We start from the raw sequence: 24,619 nt of genomic DNA on the forward strand, positions 1-24,619 counted from the left end.
AATGCGATGATCACTTAACCTCCTTCCTTGGCGGAGGTAAAAATGATTAGCCATGTGCCGAAACCTCTAGCATATACACATGTACAGGAGAAACATATGTGACATTTACTACACACATCACCTGTTCATAAAGGCCATTCTTTTCTGATCTCCCTACAGTAGCCACTATACACTGGTTTGACTGTAGGTGGTATGACAAGTTATGCATCATAGCAGATCTATGTTAAATAACATATTGGCAGTGATAATAAATGAACAGAAGTATCAATATTTCATCTCAAATAACTAAAATCACTTTCTTCAAACATTTCTCTTCTTATGCATCCAAATAAGACCACATGCATTAAACAAATTCCAGCTTTAAAGAGGAGAAGGTGACCAATAATGAAATTGAATAAACAAAGAGGCTGGTACTTTCATCTTTCATTACAACAAACATATCTGTTGATATTCAAAATAGAGAAACATGGTTCAGCCCTCTCTATTTCATTTCTCAGTTAAATTCTGTGGTTTTAGTCTAATGATTTTATCTGTCATTGTTTGTATTTCATAGGGTAGAGTGATCCCTTTGATGTTCATATGTAATTCTTCATTTCAGTTGCAGAATTATTAAAAAGCCTCTGATATGCTGAATCTGCAATGGATCCTCATAACTGGTAACACATTTTGGAAGATTTTACTGTTTCTGTCTCAAATTGGCAAATTTTTGTGATTTGTCCTGATTTTGTGCAGATTTTAGAATTCAATCAGTCCCATCTACCAGTAATCTTGATCCTACATAGGATACATTGTAAAATTCAGAGCTGTCGATTAAAAGAGGACAATATGATAATTTCTGCAGATAAAAATTACCCCAGAACTTGTAATACGGCAACGGCATCATCGGAATAAAACTTTTCTTTTCATTACAGCTTGCCTCAAAGTGATCATATTCACCCCACTTGCCAATGCAAAGGGAATAAAAAAAACCATACAAAATGACGAGAGGATATATATATAAACGAATTTGTATCTCAGGGGGTACCCACTCATTACTTTAGAAGACAGGTACACATCGAGGGAGCAGACACCCAGTTCTAAAGCAAGATTAGAGTCTAAGATTTCAAAGGGTTGTGTCTCTTGTCTGCAAATCCCCACACAAGGCTGGTGAAGTAATATGATTACCCATCAGATTTACACTGAAGGGTGAGTGCCACTTGTCCTTTGCTTAGTCAAATCTCTTCACAAGACGTGTCGACAAGCAAATGATTACAAACAATACAAAAGTGATTGACTCTTTAGGTTACTTGTAAGAACAACATTTGTGCTTGAAAATGCCATATTGGCAATCCATTGCTTTAAAGTCCTATGGTGGACTTACGCCTGCCCTGCATGACAGGCTCAGTACCTTGTCCTGACCAGCACAAATCTTCACATTCCATATCTGATTCTCTCTTGTAGATTTGGTTCTCAATACTTCACTTAATTCTTCTTATATCTGATTCCCTCTTTTACTTTTTGGTTCTTAGTATTTTAGCTCACATATTGCATGATTCAGGCAGCTCTTACTTTCAGTCTTCTAACAAATAGATGAATACAGTATATGTTGAAGGGCTCCCTCTTCAGGTCTCATGCAGATATTCTCTTATCTCAGACAATGTAGTACCCTTGCAGCAGTAGTTACCTAAATCTCATGGCAAAGAGGGCAGAGCAAGAGAGCGTTTTATCGCCATATCAGGCAGAATTCAAATACTGCACCCCCAAGTCCCCTCCATCTTGGTGAATACTTAATGATTTTGTAAAAGTGCATACAAACAAAGCTGCAGCTTACAAACAAAGAGATCATCTTCTACAACTGGTGACAGAAGCCACGACACGGAACAGAAGCAACAAAGACAGGCATGGCAGTGCATCATCCTCAGGACCAGATCCACTGTAGTAATTTTTACATCTCTTTCGCTGCTTTTCTGCAGTTTGTTATTCAGCCATGCAAAAGCATACATGGAGCAGGACCTCAGCTTTTGCCCTTTACATCCGACCGACTGCTGATGTCATTGCTTTTATATATTATCACTTTCGAAAGTCTATAATCTCTTATCATCAATAAGTGCTACCGCAACTTACAAAGCACATTCAAGTCCGCATGCTTCATTAGACAACCACAGAGTTATCAAAAAGGCACTACGACATCAATTCTGAAATCTAAGTACAATGATTGTGACAGGAATACAAGAAGTTCATTTCAGTCTAATACTTATTACATGCCAGAATGACGGAAAGAGAAGAAGATGGAGTAGAAGATGAAGGGTAAAGAGAGAAACAAGGAGCTCCATCCACTGGGCAGAGAGATGCCATCCTGAATGGGACACACCCAAATCTCACGTCTCATCTGGAGTGATGATCAGCTGCAGCTTCTTCTCACTCCAGTCCATCACCTTGGGTAAGTCCAGCTGCAACCGAGAGAGCCAGTCGATAGATATGATTATAAAATGGTTATGGATCCTAATCAAATGATTGGATGAGAGCAATCACGTGAGCAGTCTTTAATTTTACCCAACATGCCCAGCAGGCATTAGTCTCTACCACTGACTGCCATCTAATGCCTGCTACTAATGACCCCTCAGAGAAACGAGTGTATATGACTGTGACTTGCTGTGTAATCTCATTTAGTGACATCACAGTTGCATACTTTAGCAATGCGCACTCAGTCAGTTAAAGGGCATGCACTCAGTCACCTATTTTAATTACCATGAACAAATTTTCGTGTTCAGTGCCATTAGCAGTGTGTTTGGAGCACTTCTTCGTACATCTTGGGTTTTTCAAATGTAAATTCTATACATAACTGACTGGTATTTACCCATAAAATAAGGTAAGTGAAAAATAGGTCACAAAACCATTTTATAATACATATAATGCACAGGTTTAAGTTTGCGAAGTTAGTGGAGATGCAGCGCACTCTCGAGTATTCACAATGTTGTGCAACATGCACTCGGCTGCTCTTGTGCATGTTACACCATTGTAAATACCCTCAAGTATGCTGCATTTCCACTAGTGCCCTCTCACCTGTGCACTATTTGTATATTAGGACTACTATGAGGTGTGGGAACATTTGGTATAGTCCAACCTCAGTTATCAGGCAATGTTGGGACTGGGGGACAACCCGTTAGGTAGTATTGTTGGATTAGCAAGACATGGTCAAGCACAATACTTTTATGCAAGTTGTTTTGGGTATAAATCAGGCATTCTTAATTCACTTTTCATTATGCTAACTGAAATGATGTTTGCAAGTTTCATTATTCAAATAATGTGGAAATAACATGGCATAAGAGTGGAAATACAGCATCCTCTTAGTCCGTTACCTTTTAGCAACAGTACTTTGGTTGGTATAGACATACACACTGCACATCATATCGTAGTGATTGACACATATGTCCTGATTTCATTGTATTGGCAAGAGAATTGTTACGTTGTACTTTAAGTGAAGTTTCACACTGATTAATTGCTAAGAGATTCATATACCAGTCCATGTATGGATAATAGAGAGATCCCGTACAGTGATGACCAGTAACCCAGGTCAAGACTGTGTATTATCCCCCAACGCTGGACAGACCTAGCATGAAAACCATCTTTTACAACTGACTAGATACTCAAAAGCACTCCTTGTTTCTACTTTGAGGTTGTTGCTACAATGAATCTAATTTGCCATTGAGTGGAAAAGCAAAGAGAATCATTCAACTGCTCTAATATCTCTGTCCTAATCATTGTCACAATGAATATGATGACAAATTACATTCACTCTGTAAAATTTGAATGGGTTGATGCTTGACTAGATAAGGTGTGGGCTGAACATTTAGAGATTTCAAACTTCTCAGATATCTTTGAAATTCCTTACTTCATATAGGTTAAGAGCACACCTTTCTCACTTCAAGGGCAAACTTGTTGAAAATACTCACACTCTCTCTTGATGGGAGGCATTCAAGGTCGTTGGACATTTCATCTGCAAAATCCGCTGAGATGAGGAGCTATAATATAAATACAAAAGAAATGTTTATTTAATATCATTTCAGCTTACGTACGCAGCGAGTCCAACTCACAAAGAGATGTTAAAAAATGTTGATATTCCAATAGTGGTCAAAAGAAAATGCTAACATATGGCAGGGGCGGATCCAGGAATGCTGTAAAGGGAAGGCGCCTTCACAAAATTAAAGGGGGGCGCACCCCCCCCCCATTTTTTTCCTTTTAAATTCTTTTGTTTTAACAAAAAATAAAGAGGGCGATGCGCCCCCCTCTGGATCTGCCACTGTATGGCATGAAATCAGAACGCCTTACATGTTTTTTAGCTTTGTGACAAACAAAACGAGAGATAAACAGACACTAATCCTCTACACAGGTCACATGTACCATTGTTGGTATATTTTGACATATACACCCTAAACATATGCTGTGTGTTTGTTATATGTCCATGCAATCACAAATGTTTGTCGATCAGAACGTCTCAGCTGACAGTTATCTGATTACAAACATAATAGGGGGGAGGTATTACAACTTGACTATAACTATTTGCCTTCTCCCAACCATTTGATTAACATCCATGGCTCTCCTGGATACTGTTCACTGAGGTAATCTTCCTGAGTTACACAGGTGTCATAATCTTCTTTACTTTGCAGGCTTGGTATAGAGCCACGATTCACTGTCACCACATTGTCAGGAAACTGTGTAAAATTATTAATAATCAATAAATGATAAATTAAGTGTCAAGACCGACTTGAAAGTCAGTCCTAACAAGTTCATGAACTTGCACCAAAATTCAAGAAGACATTCTCTTTAGTTTATCATCTGTTTGGAGTAAAACAGTGAACAGCAAAGCTTTACAAATATTGTTGCATGTAAATGACTTTGCAGTCTTATCTCGTTCAATCCGTTATTTTTCATGAATATTCATCATCTTAATAATTTCACTGATTTTCTAGTTTAAGTGATGGTAATCATTGTCTAGAGTGGTTGGTTAGGGGGTGAATGTTTGTTAAGGTCCAGGAGTATTTGTTTTTAATCAATGTTGCATAAACCATGCTGTTGAACAGTATCATCACACAGATGACTGAAGGATGGATAAAGAATGGTACACAAGATTAAGAAAATAAATAAAAAAATCCACTCCATGTTTACCGGCTACAAATCAAATTTGGAGAGAAGAGTCAAACGGAAAAATTACAAGAAAAATGGTTAGAGAAGCAATGACCAATATCAATGTGAAATATAATCATATGAAACTTTACTATTCCACAACTTCCTTGTGTTACTTTAAATTTGCTAATTTTTTCACTCTTTCATTCGTTTGATTTCACATTATGAAGTTGACATGGCGATGAATCTAAGTTCTTGTGAATGCTAATGTGTTACAAATCAATAAGTGTGAAAGCTGCATGACAAGGCTGTGCAGAGAATGACATGTCTTACCTGGAGCCAGGGACCCCTGGCCACAAAGGGATGGTTCTCCTCCACGAAGGAGCCCTCTACGCTGGGGGACACCAGCGTGATTGCACAGTCGTTGGCCACGTTCTTGAAGGTGAAGTGGCGGCCATGTTTGATGCGGCCCCTGTATGTGTAAAAGGCACACAACCAGAAAAATAGAAATGAGGAAGTAACAAAAAAGAACCAGCATATGTGAAGCATACACAGTTAAATAACCCCACGCTGTCCATAAGATAATGATTATCATGCCTCGACACCTCAGAACGTTCACTCCTGCACATACAACATCTCTCTTCATTGCAGTTGTTACCCTGAGACCTAGGTCGCTTTTGAGCACTTTCAAGAGAACCAAACCGTACCGAACTGAACCGTACTGAGCCAGATTGGGAGTTTTGAGTACCCTGTGGAGAAAGCAAACCTCGTGAGTTGTGTTTGGACTTGAGTCGGAGGAGTGGCAAGTTTTATAGCAATAGGGTCACGCACCTGCCGCACCTGTGCTACATACACGTGTCCTGAACAAAGAGAATCAACTCTTTGCGTTATGATGTAGTGCGTGCTACATGCATTCTTCTCATGCCAACTTCTGGTACGGTGTGTACACTTTAGGACCACTTTGTGTACTAGCACTCTGAAGCACCGTACAGTATGGAATGCTTTTGGAGCACAATGGAAATAGGTCCGCTTTTGGCACAGTACGATACATTACGGTACACTTTAAGAGTGCTTGAGATCTCCTCTGGCAAAGGATATGGTATGGTATGGCACTCCTCAGTATAGCACTAGAAAGCACCCACAGGGTGCATTTGAGTGCTCTCCTAAAGTAAACTGTACCAAACCGTACCCATGCCAGAGGAGCGCTCGAACACTACTAAAGTGTGCCATAACGAACTGAACCAAGCCAAAAGTGGACCACTTCCTGATGTGCTCCAAAGAGTACCAAAAGCGCACCAAAAGTTTGCATGTGAGAATGCATGTATTATGCACATACGGTATAATGCAAAGACTTCATTCTCTTTGTTCGGGACAACTGTAAGTAGTTAAAGCGCGCCAGGTGAATGACCCTTTTGCTACAAAATGTGTGACCCCCTCTAAAAATAACTCATGAGGTACACTTTCAAAACAGACCGTTCAAACGCTCCAAATCTGGCACAGTTCGGTATGGTATGCTTTGGTTCAGTTTGCTTTGGTTTGCCTTAGAGCGCTCGAATGCACCCCTAGATTACAATAGTTATACATGCATGCCTCCTGGATTGAAAAAAAAAAAAAATCCATACTACAAAGCATCAATGATCATAGCCATGGAAGAGACTGACTCACTCAAAGTTTGTTGGAGACAATCACAAACACACCACATGCATAGACATACATACAAAAAGATGATATATCGACATGACACTATGCAATACATCAAGATAATGATGGTCATTGAATGGCTACTGAAGGGTCACTGAAGGGTCACTAAAGGATCACTGAATAGTCACTCAAAGGTCAGCACACAAACCTGAGAGCCAGGGCAAGCAGTGTGGCAGCTTCCAGGTTCAGTCTCATGCTGACCCCTTCCAGGTAGCGCGAGTTGCCGAGCTCAAAGATAGAGCTGCGGGTGTCAGCGTCGCTCTCCAGTGAGGGCTTCCGGTTCAGACCGCGCCCCTCTGCCTCCTCCTTGCCCTCCCCCTCCTCCCCGGGACGACCTGAGATTGGCGGTAGGACCGGTCTGTCGTTGGACAGGCCTCGGGTGAGAGCCTGGCGGATCTGCTCGGTTTCTACAAGATGAAGTAGAGATGGAAATGATGACTTTTTAAAGTCTCCTCCTCAGTGAACCATGATGAATATCACAGATATCATACCAAGATATCACGTATACTACATGAAATATATAGCATGTATGATATTTATGTATTACAAATTGAATACTGAAATAACTTCTTGCTCTGTTCAAATTCCTTTACACACTATAATCATTGTGGCGGAAGAGAGAAAATATCAAATACCACCAATATCTATTTTTAGAATTTGCAAGCTTCTGGAAAGATATGAAGTTTAAGAGCATTACTATCTTCAATACACCATTCATGCCTGTAATGAGACTAACCTAGCTGCGATATCCTTGGGGTGTCCCCCTCATTAGTCCAGTCCCCGACCGGCTCCCAAGAGCACCTAGCGCTGACACCGCTGAGATTGGAGCCCTCCGTCTCGATGCCGTGCTCGACTTCATCCATGAGATGGGGGTTGACCTCGAAGATGGTCTCGCCTCGCCTCATGTCTGTCACCAGCCACTCCCCTCCAGCTCTGTCAATCAACAAAGGGGGCGGGGCAAAAACTGAACATGGCGACCTCACAATAACATGGAAATCAAGCAATTTCATATCATAGTACAAACTGAGCATATGTGGCTCATTTGTGGATGTAAAGAAAGCAGCACAATGAACCAATTGAATACTGTAAATATATGCCATATATCTAGCGAGTCTAATTTTTTCATAATACAGACATCCCGACAATTTCGCAAGTGGTTATATTTGTGATTGTGGAGTACAAAAATGAACGGAGAAATATGCCCCTGCACGTCGCATTCATGTCAAAATCAGAGTAAATGATTTTGGGTGTTGTTAAATTCGCGAATAGCACTAGACTCCCAAAATTCATGACAATAAAACCTTGAGATATGTATGGCGTATACAGTATTGAATATAGAATATTGTCTACAGCATGGAATTTACACTACACTCACACTTCCATAGACTTGAGGAGTTCCAGCATGCCTGGACCATTCCACCTCTGAGATGCCTGGAGTTCTTCTGTACACACTCCAACAATCTGTACGAGATAGATATTTAAAGACAAAAATCTGTGAAAGATAGATATTCAAAGACAACAATCTGTGAGAGATAGATATTCAAAGGCAACAATCTGTGAGAGATAGATATTCAAAGACAACAATCTGTGAGAGATAGATATTCAAAGACAACAATCTGTGAGAGATATTCAAAGACAACTATCCGTGAGGGATAGATATTCAAAGACAACAATCTGTGAGATAGAGATATTCAAAGACAACAATCTGTGAGAGATAGATATTCAACGACAACAATCTGTGAGAGGTAAGATATTCAAAGACAAAAATAATCAACAGATATTGCTGCATCTAAAGCTAACACAAGAAAGCAGTCATATCCCTCACATTTTGGTGTTGTTTTATACATACCCCATATAGTCATAGTGTGCATGGCATCTTCAATGCACATAGCAACATGTGGGTAGATAAGATTCAGCAACAGTTTAAACCATGCTACCTTACTGTTGGACAGTAACAAGAAATCATGTTTATCAATCTTTAATACACAACAAGAGCAAAGTACTATTTAAATGCATTTTGTAGCTTCAAATCAATGTGAAAGGAAGACATCTTAGAATTTCATGCCACTGTTTTGATCAAAGCAGAAATCACACATTGTGACGTGTATTCACAGAGGATTGACCTTTCATTTCTACACTTGGCCTTTACTTTTAACTTTCCTTTCAAAAATGCAACAGACAGTTTGAACCTTTCTCAGTGCGTGGTAATGTTTAGTAAATTGACCTGAAGAAGACCCCTCAGGCTGCTTTCTGTTTTTGTTTTGTTTGCTTTCTTTACAGCTGATAGGTATGACACCAAGCGCGGCTACCTGTATAAAGTTGACGATGCCATGGGGCGTGTTGATCGCCATGAGCTGCCGGTCGTCTGCCATCAGCATGTGCTGTATGCGAGACTCGCTGTTGTCCAGGGGACTGTGCCAAGACACGTGGTCTCCATTACAAAGAGTGTTTCCTGCAGGGTGCAGAATTAGAGCAGACATGCCATCAACAAGTACCATTTATAAATGCTTGATTCTTATTGATTGAAAGCATGCAAAGTCTGAGGTGCACTCATTGCCATTCGTGTCACATCCCACTAGACTCAGTCGAGAAAAGTCCTTTCTCTATTACAAACATTAGCAGACCATGCATTTGGTAGAATTCTGCCAAAGATGATAGCAATGCCCTGACAAAAACTTTTATCACTCACTACTACAGAAGGTCTCTTATGCCGTGAGTGCATTGGTTATTCTACGGTTGTGACAGCATAAATATGTAATATCCCTAAAAGGAAAAAACAAAACAAAACAAAACAAAACAAAACAGGATAATATTCAACCTGTTGAGGACAAGTCCCATGTGTACTTGGGCAAGCGTGTATGGGAAATGCGTGTTGTAGCAAATCAAACCGTCCTCAACGGGTTAAGGTAGCCATACCAGGGGCAACCTGTTAATCTGGGCCCTGTTGCATAAAATGATGCAATCAAACATAAACCAGAAAATCAAAATCAAAGTCAGGCTGTACTAGCTAATCAGAACTTCACTATTCAAAGACTTACGTTTGATTGTCTGATTTATATTTTATCTCAACTTTTACGCAACAGAGCCCTGGTATTGCAAATCACAGGATAATCACAAACACTTGTTTTGAGACTTCATTGCAAATTGATCAATTCTATCAATGTATCACAGGAATTTAAAAACTAAAATCTCTGAATCAAAATTAAAGTTACATCAAAACATTTCAAATTCCTTCTGAACAAAAACAGGAATATTTCCACAAAGAATCAGCCCTCTAAGGCATCCTTTGTTTTGTTTTTATCTAAGTTGCCCCCTCAACCTGTTGAAGATGAGTCCCGAGAATATTCAGGCAAGTGTCTATGGGAAATGCGTGTTATTGCAAAATCAGTCCTCAGTGGGTTAAAAAATAGAAATACACAAAGTAGATAGAGAGGCAGATATAGTGGATTAATAGGTACATACAGTGGAGCTAGTGAGTGGGAAGTGAAAAAGAGGGGGATAAAGAAAAGAGAGATCAACAGATAGATAAACAGAAAGCAATTTAGTGAGGGAGAGAGAAAAAAGTGGGGGGAGGGGCGGGAAGAGAACACCATTGTGGAGGAAGAAGAGAATGCCCTGGTCTTTGGTCTGCTTTGATAATACAGTCTGAATAGATCTCTCTATATACCCTCCACTGAGGCATACAGGTGGACCAATGGGATCCTTGTCAGCTTTTGTGACTGATTGGCTGATAGCCTCTTGAGATGATAGCCACCTTGGTAACTGATTCTTTCCTTATTGACAAGCGTATAACGACAAGATTGCTACTCTTGCTTCCTCCCTCATGCATGCACTGCAGTGATTGCATGGGAGTACATATTGTACATGAATGTAACACCAAATGCTGCTGCAACACATGATATTAGGTACTTATACGAACATGGGCATCTTACAGAATCACAAATAGTGTCTCTAAATGGTTTAATTTACATGGTCGATTTATATTCCAATATCCACAGCATTCCCTGGGCAAGAAGACTTCCTTTCCGATACAAATAATGCACTGTATTCCTAAATATACACAGCAGTTTAACAGCCGTCCCCATTTTATACAAAGTTGCTACGAAAGCAACTGTTGCTGAAATGGCAGGTGTCATGGTAACAGCAAGAATTCTGCTTCCTGATTGGTTGTTGCTACAAGAAGTTGTTATTCTAGCAAGAGCTGCGATTCTAACATCTTTCATGAAATTCGATCCTGGCATGAGCAATGACAGGACTAATACTGCCCCCCATCACTTTATTTTGATATCACCAAACTGTTTATCGACCCTCATAGTGTTTAATACCCTCACTGAGGGATCCACTATTTCTGACTAACCATTCCACTGTGACGGACATTTTGCCATTGTTCACCATTTTCAATCCATCTTTAAGTCAATCATGTTGTGAACTCTTGTATGCATTAGCTTCAAACTCAGCAGCAATATCAAGTTTATAAAAGTAGGTACAGATGCCACTTTGGTTTGCATGTGAAAACCCGAGTGCTCCATGAAATGAAGTGGGATACGATCATGATATGTGTGACACTATCATCACATCAGTCTTGGAAACCAAAACAACATATTTTGTAGCTAAAAAAGCTGGATGAGAAATTAAGCAAGATACAAATGGCATACAACAATTAATCTGAAAGAAAATCCAAATCTATGGCAAAAACATTAAAATGTGCTTCCTGCTGATTTAAGTGGTATTCGCAAATATTGTCTGATGTGCACGACTGCCTCACCTGACTGGAAGACATATCTGGCTAGTCCCTGCATGAGCTCTGCTGGCCAGGTAGGGGGCGCCGTCTCAGTCGGCTCTTTCTTCAGCCGGAAGGTCAGCTCGAAACCGAAGCCACTTGGGCCGTTGGGCCCTGACGGAATCCTATAGAGAAACAGATAAGCAGAGCTTACGAATGTGTGTCACCTATCAATTCTCTTCTTCTCTCTTTCTTCTTCCATTTCTTCTTCATCTTCTGTGCAGAACTTCTTTTGAGTATACAGTTGAACCTCTTGTATCCGGACAAATCGGGACCGGGGCTCATCCGGATAAGGGATTTGGCCGGATACGGGAGACTCAATGCTTTATACATACACATGTACTATATGTATAAATACATATACATACACATGTACTGATCACTGAACTGAGTTCAGTGGTACTGATGTAGTACTGATGTAGATGTACATGTAGTAATGTGTATACTGCAACCTTTTCATTGTTACACTCAGTAACAGACCCCAAAATAGAGGTTCGTGTTTGCAAGAAATCATTTTCTTTTATAAATTTTATAAATTCTTGGGATGATTTACCTCAATAATTATTAAGAAATGTATCAAGTATATGTAATTCATGTGTGTTTGTTTAGGAGTTCTCAAGGAGTTGGGAATCCCTCTTTTCTCCCGTAATTAAAAAAAAAAAATCACGGCGAGATTGCGTCCATATAATAGAGAGATCCGGATAAAGGGAGGCCGGATATAGACAGAGAGGTTCAACTGTACTTGTTCAATTCAAGGTGTAACACCCTTTCATGTTCAAGCTGGCTTTGCCATACGTAAACAGAAAGATCAAAGGTTTATCAAAGTTTTCTTGAAGCATGCTTGGATTTTCATACACTGTAGTGATGGGGACAACTGCTTTCTTCCTGGAAAATTCTCATTATACCTCATAGTCCTGGATGTTTCCAGAGTAACCAGCTTGAATACTTCATTGTCCAAGCAGAAGCATGGAGGATGATTCACAAACTTGAGAAACTTTTACACAAGACATACGCATGGGAACACTGCCAACACATTACCAGAACATAAAGAGCAAGAGAGAGAAAAAAAATGGCAGACACGCTCTGTCACCCCGAAAGATTGTGGGATTCATCCTTGACAAGGATGGCGTACCATGGGGACCAAAATATTTCTGGCAACGTGCTCACCTGGTTTTGTCCCACCATAAGCCGCCAAAGGTGCACGCAACCTTTACAGAATGGGGGACAATGTGGGACATGGCTGTAGCATTTAATCATCTGGAAAATCAACAATGGGGAGGTTGGGAGTAACGCTACATGCGTATCCACTCCTCTCTCGTAACAGGAAATCATTTTCTCTTTCAAGTCAACAAGAGTGTTTACTTATTCTCTCTCATCTTTCACCCCCACTTGCTTCTTATTGTCATTCGACCCTTTGATGTACAGATAATGCGCATTGTTGCTCTGTCACATGGAAGTACGGATGGAAGAAGTGCTAAAGAAATTGCTCCGCTTCGCTCGGAATCCCTGCACACGCTCAAAACATTTCATCTCGAGATCACACTAAAGAAAAGCACTCATGTGCCATGTCTAAGCAATCACAATCAAGAAATTAATGAGACTTCATTGAGTGATGAGCCACATATTTTGGCTAATCGTGAAATTGAAGGTCTATTACACTACATTACCACATAATTCTCATTCTTCATCACTTTTTCCCAGGCTCTCACAAAGACACCAGCTACCAAACATCACAGACGCATGATTTACAGTTGCCCTGATAGGAGGGCGAAAAACTTGATGAGTATTTTCTTCTTCTTTTTGCAGAAAGACTAATGAGGCAGAACAATGCCAGAAGCTTACAGGATGTTTGCTTCTATATGCCATGTTTGCATACCCGTGGGAACTTACTTTAACGGCATGTGACTTGGCGCGACTGCATTCCCAAAATAAAGGCCAGTTTAACTAAATGTTCTCAAATTGCTTTTGTTATCTTCTCCCAAAGGGTCTGTTTCTCAGGGATGATATACATTTGAACAGTATTTGAAGTCAAGTCTGCATGCATTTCAATAGCTGTTGCTATGTTTAGGTAGTCAACAGACAAAATTTTTGGTTGCCAAGGGTGCAACCTTTTTGTTAAAAAGGACATGTACAGACTTCACTTCACGTATCTACCTCTCCAGCCACTCCTCTGGACAATCTCTGATCGACTCAGCCTCAAACGAACTCGGCTGATGAATTAGCAATGTTCAATTTGCAGTTAGTGCAGTTGTTCAAATGACCTAAAATCTTAAATTGTCAAAACAGAACAACTGCAAAACTAAATATATATCACTCATATTAATATGTAAACCAACTTGCTTTTATATTTAATAACAAGCTCCCTTGGATGTTCAGAATGTTCTTTCACTGCAACATAAAGAAACTATATGTGTTGCATGTGACATATAATTGTTGCAACATCGCTCATAACGATTATGTGTCTCTTCATGTTGTTTTTCTCATATGACTTCTGTCTACTCATGTGAAGAATGTAACTTTGAACATTGTGTTGGTGCATTTGTATGAAATCTTTGATTACATTGTATCACACATTTTGGGCATCCATGCAAATCTTAATGAAGCTTGAATGACAGAAATCTCAGATTTTGTTGCTGTTGTTGTTGTTTTACTTGGGGGGGGGGGGGGGGAGAACAGACTAAGCTAAATTAAAGCCAGTAAACATCATTTTGTGAGACTGGTTTTAAAATCCCAATGTCTGTGGCAGGGATTTAGCTTTCAACAAAGGAAGAGATTACAAAATGTTTGTTTGAATCCTAGATACATGTACATGACATGTCCAGTTCAACCTCACTTATCTGGCCATCATTTTTCTAGATCTCTCTTTTATCAGGACATGGACTTGTCAACAAACAAACAAATACATTGTGTATTCAAGCACTTTTCATGCAAAATCTTACTGGGACCAAACACAAAGTAATAATCTCATTGCAAATACTAGGCAATAAGAAAAAATGCCAATTGATATGATAGGATGTACCTGCTGTCATGCTGATTACTCCCCTGATTGTCTTATCAGGTACCCAGAGAAATGGGAGAAAAACCTTCAAGGTTTGATAGCTTTGCTTGTCAGCAAATTTACAGAAAATAAGACAATAAAGAAGGGATATCTTCGCTCATATTTGATTTTATGTCCACATCATGTGAATCACAAAGCATGCAAATATCATGCATATAGTCATGGGAATGATAGATTGACGATGGGTTCCAAACCCTTACCTGCTAGAAAGGTAAGCATTGGAACATGTACCATATGAATTAAAATGCTCATCCAGCCATATCACTTTAATCCAGATGACTGGTAAAAATTAACTGTTTCTAGACTATACACTTGTACTTCAACACCCGGTGCTTTGGATCCTTTTTCTGGGTAATAATCTGAACAATTATGGTTACATAAAATTTCTTTGTTGAAACCTTGTCATTACTGGTGGCAACCCATTTATAGCATCAATCAAAGATGGAGGTTGGTCCCAGAGAGATTAATCGGGCAACATTCATGAGTCACAAAAGGCAATTGAATGCAACCACGGTGAGAATACCTCCTGTGCTGAAGTACAAACAAACATGTTTATCATTAGTTGGAGTTAAGGAACAGAAATCCACATTATATTCATATTTTTTCAAAATTGTTTTGCAATGAGAGATCCACATTCCTGAAGAATCCCTCCACCCCCACTTGTAACAAAGGCAAAGGTATGTGCACACTGTGTACACATAGAAAATGACAATAGTCTCTGTTAATCTATATTGATATGTCAACCTTCTTTTATAGCCAAGGCTAGATTTGAAATATAGTCCTAGATTGATTGGTGATAGGCACCTGTCAAATAGAAAGAATAGACACGACCAACTTTACCAAACAAATGGACCACTGATGGTATCAAAGTGAGAACAGCAGTCCATGTTTGCAACAAAGCCGTGGTGAAATAATCAATGGTGATTGCATTGCATAAACATGTTTGTCGATAATAAGTTGGGAAAGAACTTTTCTCACATTGAGACTGAAAAACAAGAATCCCCGGAATAATAACATCGCCATAAAAATAGTCACCCCCTGCCTGGGCTTCCAGAGAAAAGCTTGGTATGTGGTGTTACAATAAAAGATCCATATCATAATTAGATCTTGTTTACCATGACTGCAAATATGAATTCATGAAATGACAAGAGAGGCTGAACAACCCTATTTTGAATCCACCCTACCTTTTTAACAACACCCTTTAAAGTGCAGAAGAGACTGAAAAACAGGCTTTACAGATTCTGTACAATAATTAAGGGGCCCTCTCATGCAAATATTTTTAATAATACCATGATCCTTTGGCTGGAAATATCCTCGTCTGACTTCCTTGTTGCTGTGTAAATCAATTTCCCATGCTCTCTTTGCCGCAAGGGAACAGATTTATGAAGGAAAACTCATACCATCAAAATTTTCATTTTTAAAGGACTTTGCAGAAAAGGCAAAATGGCTCAGGTACATACATTGCAAGCACTTACTGCAGAAAGACTACCACACTTACACTGAGCAAAATAATGGTACCTACATCTGGAATTCTAACTCTCAGCCATACAAAGATCGTATACAACTGTGTACTGATCAAGATCTTGGTATTGCTGTCATTCATGTGACATACAGTTTTTCAGAAAATGTGACTTCATTACCTTGTATGTTTTTCCCTAAAATTGATAGATTCAAACTGTTGAATTGAGATACTGTACAATACTAGTAGTGTACCATGCCAAACCCTAGATCCCCACCCCCCATACCACACACTTTGATTTGGCCAAGATTTCACAATAAAGTGACTTTAGATAGGTATACCCGTTGAAAACTAGTCATGAGTATACTCGGGCAGGTGTCTCTGGGAAATGTGTGTTATAGCAAATCAGTTTGTCCTATTAAAACAGGTTAAGGAATCTGACCAAAGTCAGAAAGTTCCATTGCAGATATTGACTTTTAGAATTCAGCCCAGAGTAGTTTAGTACAAAATTATTGCTGACCTGGGGCCCGTTTCATAAAACTTGTCATCAATCAGTGACAAGTTGTCATAGATGTGACAAGCTACTGAAATCCTTGCATCTGATTAGCTGAGAGCAAATTTGTCATAGAAATGTCGCAATTGTTACTGATGACAAGTTTTATGAAACGGGCCCCTGGACTCTTATGATATCTCGGCGTTCAAGGGCTATCAAAACATTATGCACTAACTCTTAAAGGGTGTTTTCTTTAAGTTAAGATTTTATCAAATTGATTGAAACATGCATCCCGAGTCAGACAACACAAGTCAGTTCAAAATAAACATCTTGTATATGGGTTGGCACGACATGTATGCTACATGTATCATGTATTTAATTGAATGGCTAAAAGATGGAGTCTATTGCTCAGTCCGTGGTTGAGTCTGGGCACTTACAAATGTAGCTCGAGCCTGTAGTTTACCTTGCAATCTGTCACGATCATTTATATGCAATATGTTATCACATTGCCATGGGTGATGATAGTCACATCATATCAATCTTATCAAAGGACTCTGGAGACTGTACATGTAGTGTTACCAGACATGTGAAATTAAAAACCCCTTTCATGTGCAAATGTCAAGTCAACATCCTTTTTTGACATGTGTCATCTATCATACTACTGCAATGGCCGATAAAAGCATCTTGGGAATACAGTCTACACGTACCTCTAGTGCATGGAAGTGAAAAGTGTCATATTATCATTGAAAACTCCAAACAGTTTTAGTTTCGAGAGGAAAACTGACTCTAGATGGTTTGGTATAAGCTCACAGTGTGTCAATGTCATTCCACAGTCAACTGGCATAATTGGGATATCTCACTTATTTCATATTAACTAGGTGGTTGAGCAAACGACTGCTTCAACCTATAGCTAAGAAAATACTTCATTATTCATCAAATAAACACTGAAATAGTGACTCCCAAAGCCAGAGCTCATAATTTACAACATAAATCATATAATGCCCTCAAAGGGCTTTGATAGAAGTAGCAAAAGAACTGTCTATTCAGAACCAAAGAGTGTCTCAATGCGAACTTTTTCAGCAAAGAAACGTTCACAAAAGCTGCATGCAAACGGATGCTGATTAATGACTGCTGCTTCTGCCCTGTCATTTCAAGCAAGAGAGCAATTCTATTTATGATATCAAATTGGAAATCTGCCCTTTTGAAATAAGTTCTCTTCATGACTTATGATTAAAAAAAATACAGACAAATGGTATCAAGCTATTTTAATCGGCTCACCCAAGGTCTTCGTCTTTAGAGTTTGACATCATAGTATACTTTTTGTGATGTGACGCTGTGATGGATAGCAATGAGTCGGTTTTAAAAATGAAAGCATGTGGTTTTTTTTTTCTTTGTGAGATTGGTTGAGATGGCAAACATGTGACCATGAAAATGTCTTTGTTTCTGGATATGTGCTGCATTCTGTGTGCTGGCAATTATTGAACCCCATCCCCCCCCCCCTTCCTTGATAGTGACAAAGAAAGAACATGACCCAGAACCATTCCATAGTCTGCTGCCATATATCATCAAAATGCTCTGCAAACAGAAAATGCAGAGACAGTTGACAAAAGCCTTGCCCCATGACAATTGAAGTCTTTGACCAGCTAATTTTAGCAGGGTTGTATTCTTAGTGACTCACACATGGGGGACAAAAGTCTGTATCACATAATACGATGTCAACCCAAATTCCAAGCAATACCATGCTTTACACCATCGATAAAAAAAAAATGTGTCTGCTACCTACATTGAAAACCAATGCTTAGTCAGTTACTACTGCACAGAGCATAAAATTCAGAGTTCAGCCTCATTTCCTGATCCTTTATAATCACAAGATTTTGCACCTGACCCATACTTTTATAAATAATTGCCCTGTCTTTCAGGATTACTTTTCTGATCCTGTTGTCATAACCTGGAACACTTCAATGATTACAGCACACTGAAAATCCTTAGTGCTGAAAATGAAACTACTGATCTTCTTCATTTGGACGATCATCTTCAGTGTCATACGGTGAACCTCAAGCTTTCCTGTTATTGCAATGTTAAGCAAACAGCAGAGTCTTCATGCAGAGCTCTCTGCTTCAGCAAAACATGTTGTCTTTGCAGTTTGAATCTGATAATTTGATATCAACACTCTGTTTATGTAGGACATTGTATGTGTCAGCATGTCCTGCAGAAGAGAGACCAGTAATGCATTCATTTCGTCTCAGTCTCGACAAAAATATCTTGGCTATCTTCTGTTCCAAGTGGGGTGATGACAGATAAGACTCAATACTTGCACCGTATGCACAAGCAGACAATATATCATACAATGTTTTCTACAGAACCCATGATGCCACACACATGCACACACACACACACGCACACACACACACACACACACACACACACACACACACACACACACACACAGACAAACAGACACATACACACGAGACACTGATATGTCAGTAGACAGACATGTCAACTGTGTGGGAACATGATATACATCTGGCGTGACATTTCCAGCCATAGTAATTGTTTCTGCATTCTCCAATTTCCAAACACGCCTGAGAGCATTTCCTCCCCCCCCCCCCCCCCCCCCCCACTGTCTCCTGTCCCTGTTTTTCTCCCATTCTTAATCAATAAGTGATGCCGCTGTGTGCCAACCAAGACACCATCATTGTCCACTTACTCATGAACTCGGCCATCTCCGAACAGGTCAGACAGTCCGAAGCTGATGTAATGCCAGTGTGGAGGAATGCCATGTCCAGGTTCACCGGGGTTGCTGTACATACTGATGAAGTCCAATGGGTCAGGGCCATTTAACCTTCCAAAATGAGGTATGAAGAAAAATTGAATAAACAATCAAAGATACATCAAAGAAAAAGAAATAGGAATCATTACCAGAGGAATGAGCCAAGCACAGAGTTAAACTAGGAAAGGCCAGACAATCAAGTATTTATCTATTTAAGATACCTACCTGGTATGCAGTGTGCACATTTTCATTTTACAAACACATGTACAAATGTACATGTAAATAGCATTCTAGCACCACAGTTTTCAAGAACAGAGAATTGATATTGGCATGCTGATAAAGGCAGCTTGATGCTAAATCAACTAAAACCAAACAGAAACCCAACACAATTAGCTGTACAGGAATCTACCAAGAAAAGTGAGTGTAAGCTACTGTATCTGTAGCTCAGATAAATCAAATAGAATTTATCACAATAATAATGCACCATCTCGAAGAAAAGAAAAGGAAAGAAAAGGAAATAAAAGAAAAGAAAAGAAAGGAAAAGAATGCTGCATAGTAGAGGAACTGGTAAGTCTAAAGAGAATCCCATTCACAAATTTATGTCAAGTTGACATCAAAAAAAAAAAAAAAATGTAGTTGTGATACGTAGCTTTGATCTTAAATTTGGCATAGTTGGTGTATTTTTTAATAATGCAAAATCATTTCACAGTCGATTATGATCTAAACATATTTTATTCTGTCCATCCAGTTCTAATTGCAAATTAAACATTGTGTAGTACTGTTGTACACTTTAAAACTGTATTCATTTAAAGCAGACACTGAGCTGTGCATATTAAATCTCATGGCTCTCTTAATTCTCACTGCTGTTTTGTCAACAAAATACACCTTAGAAATTCAATACATATTGAGCCACATTTAAGGCAGAAAAAAAAAATGCATCACGGTTTGATATTCAGCACTTACAGGTATCTAATGACAACACTATACATGTCTTCCATAAACCATGAATTCACTGATTGTACATTGTATGTGATAGATAGGCAAGACTGCTACATGGTTGATTACATATTACATGGGCCAATAGCCAAAGAATCATTGTTCCTTTAGATGAAAAGCAAATCTGAACATCTAACAAGCATCTCTGAGCATTCTGAAAGGGATTCATGCCATATTGCCACACCCCTGACACATGTACACGTACATTGTATGCACCTGGGAATTAAAGCTGATCTTTAGTCAAGTTTCCCTCACTGATTCCTTCGAGTACACCAAAACCTTTTATCGTCAAAACTACAGGCAAAAGGACTTTTTTTTCTGTAAAGCTTGATAGGTTTATATTTCTCTTGTCATATTTCAGTTCAAGTATAAAGACACAATAACACATGCAAAGGAAGTGCAATTGAGTGGCACTCCACTGTGTGTGGTAAAGACTGAATAGTGGATTAACAAACTATAACTTTAGGGGGGGGGGGGAAGAAAGGGAATGGGAGAGGTAAAGTGGGAATCAGTTCTGGGTTCCTAGCCAAGCTGTGTAAATGTAGGCCTATTCTGAATCACATTGCATGACCAACTGTCATAATGCACCAACTGTGGCATTGATGATTGATTGAACAACTAGATATTCATCTACGAATGACAGTTGACCAGCTTCAAAGGAGAGTATTCAACCTATTATGTATTCGGCTGATGTTACCTTGCATGATATGAATCATCACAAGAATTCCAAACACCTTGATATTCATGTGACCTTCTAACTTTATATTACATACACTGTACTGATATCATGTAAAAGAATTAAAAAAAAAATGTATCAAGAATGACTACTAGGCTACAGCTACAAGACTATTTCACAGTCAAATATGAATCATCACAGAATCTTCTTTAACAGGAATAAATCTCTGATGTCAAGCTCTGTTGTTGTTACATTTGGTATTTTTTAGGCCACGTAAAAAAAAAAGAAGAAAAAAAAGGACACTGTAGTTGCTTGTCTGGATTTATGGAGTGAGGTGATATGGGAGGTCTGTGTGTGTGTGTGTGGGGGGGGGGGGGGGGTGTTGCCCCCTCCAACATTTTTGGCTGTCAAAAGAAAAAAAAACATTTAAAAAAAAATCACAACATCCATGAATTTCCAAAGGTTCCATCCTTAGATTCTTCTCATCTAAGCGGGGGTGGGGGATACTTTTGACCTTGACCCACCACCCTCACAATACATTCTCCGGCCCCTGATATTATTATTCTGATCTGAAGCCGCTGCATACATGTGCCATTGCAAGTTGGCGATATTCACTGGCATAGTTTAGCACCACCTCGTATAATCATTTTCAGGCATGCACAAACTAACCCTAAACATTTCATAACCTAAAATACTTGCATCTGAGTCTCCACAGTCAAGTTAAAGTTGAATATTTGTCATTACTTTTGACACTTGTACAAATTTTGGAATGACTTTACTGCTGTGTACACTGTACAGCTGTATGTATCATACCTGTACTGACGGCTTCGACTTTGCAGACTCAGATGCAAGTGTGTTTGGCTTCGAAATATTTGGGGTGAGTTTACACATGATTGAAAATCATTAATGAGGTGGTGCGAAACCACACTATAGCGGGCACAAGTAAATGTCCTTTCAAACCAAGCTAGGCTCATGAATGAATAATATGCATACAATCAATGAACGTGAGTGTGTGGAGACAACTTGTCAATTTACGACATACTGAGTACATGCTGATGTTCTCAATAGCATGCAACGTCTCAGACCCACAGAAGTACCTAAGGCTGCGTTCACATAGAAGTATTCGGTATTCGGTATTCGGTATTCGCTATTCGGGCACCGAGTACACCATCACCCGCACCGTCAACTCACCATCCCATGCAGTGAGGATTTCTTCCTCCTACATCCCAGCAAATCTTATTAACAATTTCTAAACTGCATCAGAATGTCAGTCGACATGCTTATTTTTGCTAAAGGGCAAATCCAGACCAAAAGTGTCATTATTTCATAAACGAGAGACGGTATACGCTGCAAGAAAATCGAACAAGCTCGATTCCCACTTTGCTATACTTTTCGCAGCTATTCGGTACTTTCGAATAGTGCCCTCCTATGTGAAACGGTGTGAGGAAATCCTATCGTTCGATTCAAGCTATTCGCGTGCCCTCGAAAAACGAGCCCGAATACCCGAATAGTATACTTCTATGTGAACGCAGCCTTATGCCGATACAGTTGCTGGTTTTGTAGATCATGATCACAACTGGTAGGTGAATTTCTGATATTGTTTTCAGCTGTCGTATGAGACCACTGAACACAATCCCCCCCAAGAGAAAAACCATGTAAACAATCCTGTCTATAGCGACCACCTGTCTACAATGGCCACTTTTTTGGTCTCCCTTGGGGTGGCCCCTATAGACAGGTTTGACTGTAGTAAAAAAAAAAATGATGCGACACCAAAATTGGATGTGCGCGGGAACAAGAAACTACTTTCTTTTTATCTGGTTGGTATCAAAATGAAAGCAGCCAGGAAGCCATAAAACAAAAAAGAAAATAAGCAAAACAAACAAACAAACAAGAAACAAACTCTATGAGTCTCTTAGCTAATAAACTAGCTATCAAGGGACCAATGTAGGCCAACATGTATTTTCCGGTCTACACCTTTCACAATCACATTGTACATCAATGCACTATCTGTATGCAAACAATACCAAACTCATAATTCTGGCATCTTGAACTTTAAACCATATACATTGTAGGCCTACATACTTTAAAAGCAGAAATGTGGCAGTCAGGAAATTCTCTTACATTTTTCAGCACACACTTTTTTTTTCTTTTTATGGAGTCTATATTTACACTATTTTATGTTTTGATTCCTCTGAAGTAAATAAATGAGAAATTCATCTCACCTGGCCAGGCACAAACAACTGCTTAACACTGACAGCAGCACAATACCACAAACATTAATGTAGGGACCTACGATGTGAAGAGTCGTATCAAATTCCAATAACCTGCATAGCTAGATTATTGGGGGGAGGGGGGGGGGGGTGGGAATGAATCATGGGGATATTTGTGATGTGTTTAACTATAGAAGTTACATCTACAGATCTATATACTACTCATGTATGTAAGAGGGGGAAAAAAAAGAAATAAAAACATGCAGAACGCTATGTTCTAAAACTTTCTCATTTCTGAAAAATGCTGATTTTTTTAGTACCAGAGGTTCTAGACTTCTAATGTTAAAGAAAATTCACAAAAATGTGGGGGAGGGAGAGATAAAGCCAGATTCTAAATAAAAATGTTGCAAATGTCAATGTTAAGATTTACAAGGTTTATTTAACAAAGCAATAACAAGAAAAAAAAATCGCATCTCAGATAGCCTTACCAGTACTTCACGACAGCTGTGACTTGTAAAGGGTTGGGCTGGTCTGGATACAGGCGACGACATGCTGCGTACACAGCTTCCAAACCCGCCGGTAGCACTGGGCCCGATGTTTGTCCAATTTCCGCCCCTTGCCTCTGCTGCTCCATAATTGATTGAACAACTTGTGCGGATTCCCTATCAATAATGTCCGATAAGAATGAACCCACTATACTTGAAACTTTGTACTCCGTCAAGTATCCTAGAGGAGAGAGGATAAGGGAGAATATTAGTGCCTCAAACGGTGCTCAAAAGCTGTGGGAACAGCCAACAGTTTACGAACGATCCACAGGCAATCCTCGCTCGGTAGTTATGTGCAGTGCTTAGCGTAAAAACACAGGCCGAACCTTGCGAATGCATACATGTACAACGCGGTGTGACTGCGCTCGCACCACCACCTCCCACACACACTGCACTCACCTACCCAAGTGTCTCGATCCCTTGCTGCGCTGGTGGTCTCGATCTTGTCGGCAGAGCGACGGGTACTGGGCGATGTCCTGTCTTCCACACTTTACCGTGTATTATTCTTCCCCTTTGCTTGGTTAAAAATGTTGGAGAATGTTTTTCCAGTTCACATGAAATGATACTGGCAATGTAAACTTTCAATGAATGTAGACGAAACTGTTAGGAAAAAGAATGGAACAACATTAACGTGAAAATACGACCGAAAACATCATACGCCGTGCGCAGTGCACCTCCAGACCAACAACATTGCATTTTTACGGTGTGTTTTGCTGATAGGTAATAGAAACAGATTTTATATCAAATTTCCAATAAAAATAAACAAATATTATAAAGTTTACAACAAAAAATATTATAACTTTGAAAATAGTTTTTGTGTTGAGT

General features: G+C 39.4%; 1 protein-coding gene across 1 annotated transcript; it reads right to left on the reverse strand.

Moving 5' to 3' along the window:
* Positions 1–1,122: 1,122 nt before the first annotated feature.
* LOC139712004 (suppressor of fused homolog) lies at positions 1,123–24,450 on the reverse strand. Its single transcript, XM_071623846.1, has 11 exons — positions 24,194–24,450; positions 23,738–23,975; positions 19,305–19,439; positions 11,570–11,709; positions 9,114–9,256; positions 8,180–8,265; positions 7,541–7,737; positions 6,953–7,211; positions 5,437–5,575; positions 3,933–4,001; positions 1,123–2,429 (listed from the first exon to the last, which is right to left on the reverse strand). Exons 2-11 carry the CDS (start codon positions 23,881–23,883, stop codon positions 2,358–2,360), a joined length of 1,386 nt encoding a protein of 461 aa, XP_071479947.1. The 5' UTR covers positions 23,884–23,975; positions 24,194–24,450; the 3' UTR covers positions 1,123–2,357.
* Between the last annotated feature and the right edge of the window lie 169 nt (positions 24,451–24,619).

This window comes from Diadema antillarum, unplaced genomic scaffold, assembly GCF_040938485.1.
Source record: "Diadema antillarum isolate AM-2024a unplaced genomic scaffold, OU_Dant_1.0 seq00001750_RagTag, whole genome shotgun sequence".
Classification (NCBI taxonomy): domain Eukaryota; kingdom Metazoa; phylum Echinodermata; class Echinoidea; order Diadematoida; family Diadematidae; genus Diadema; species Diadema antillarum.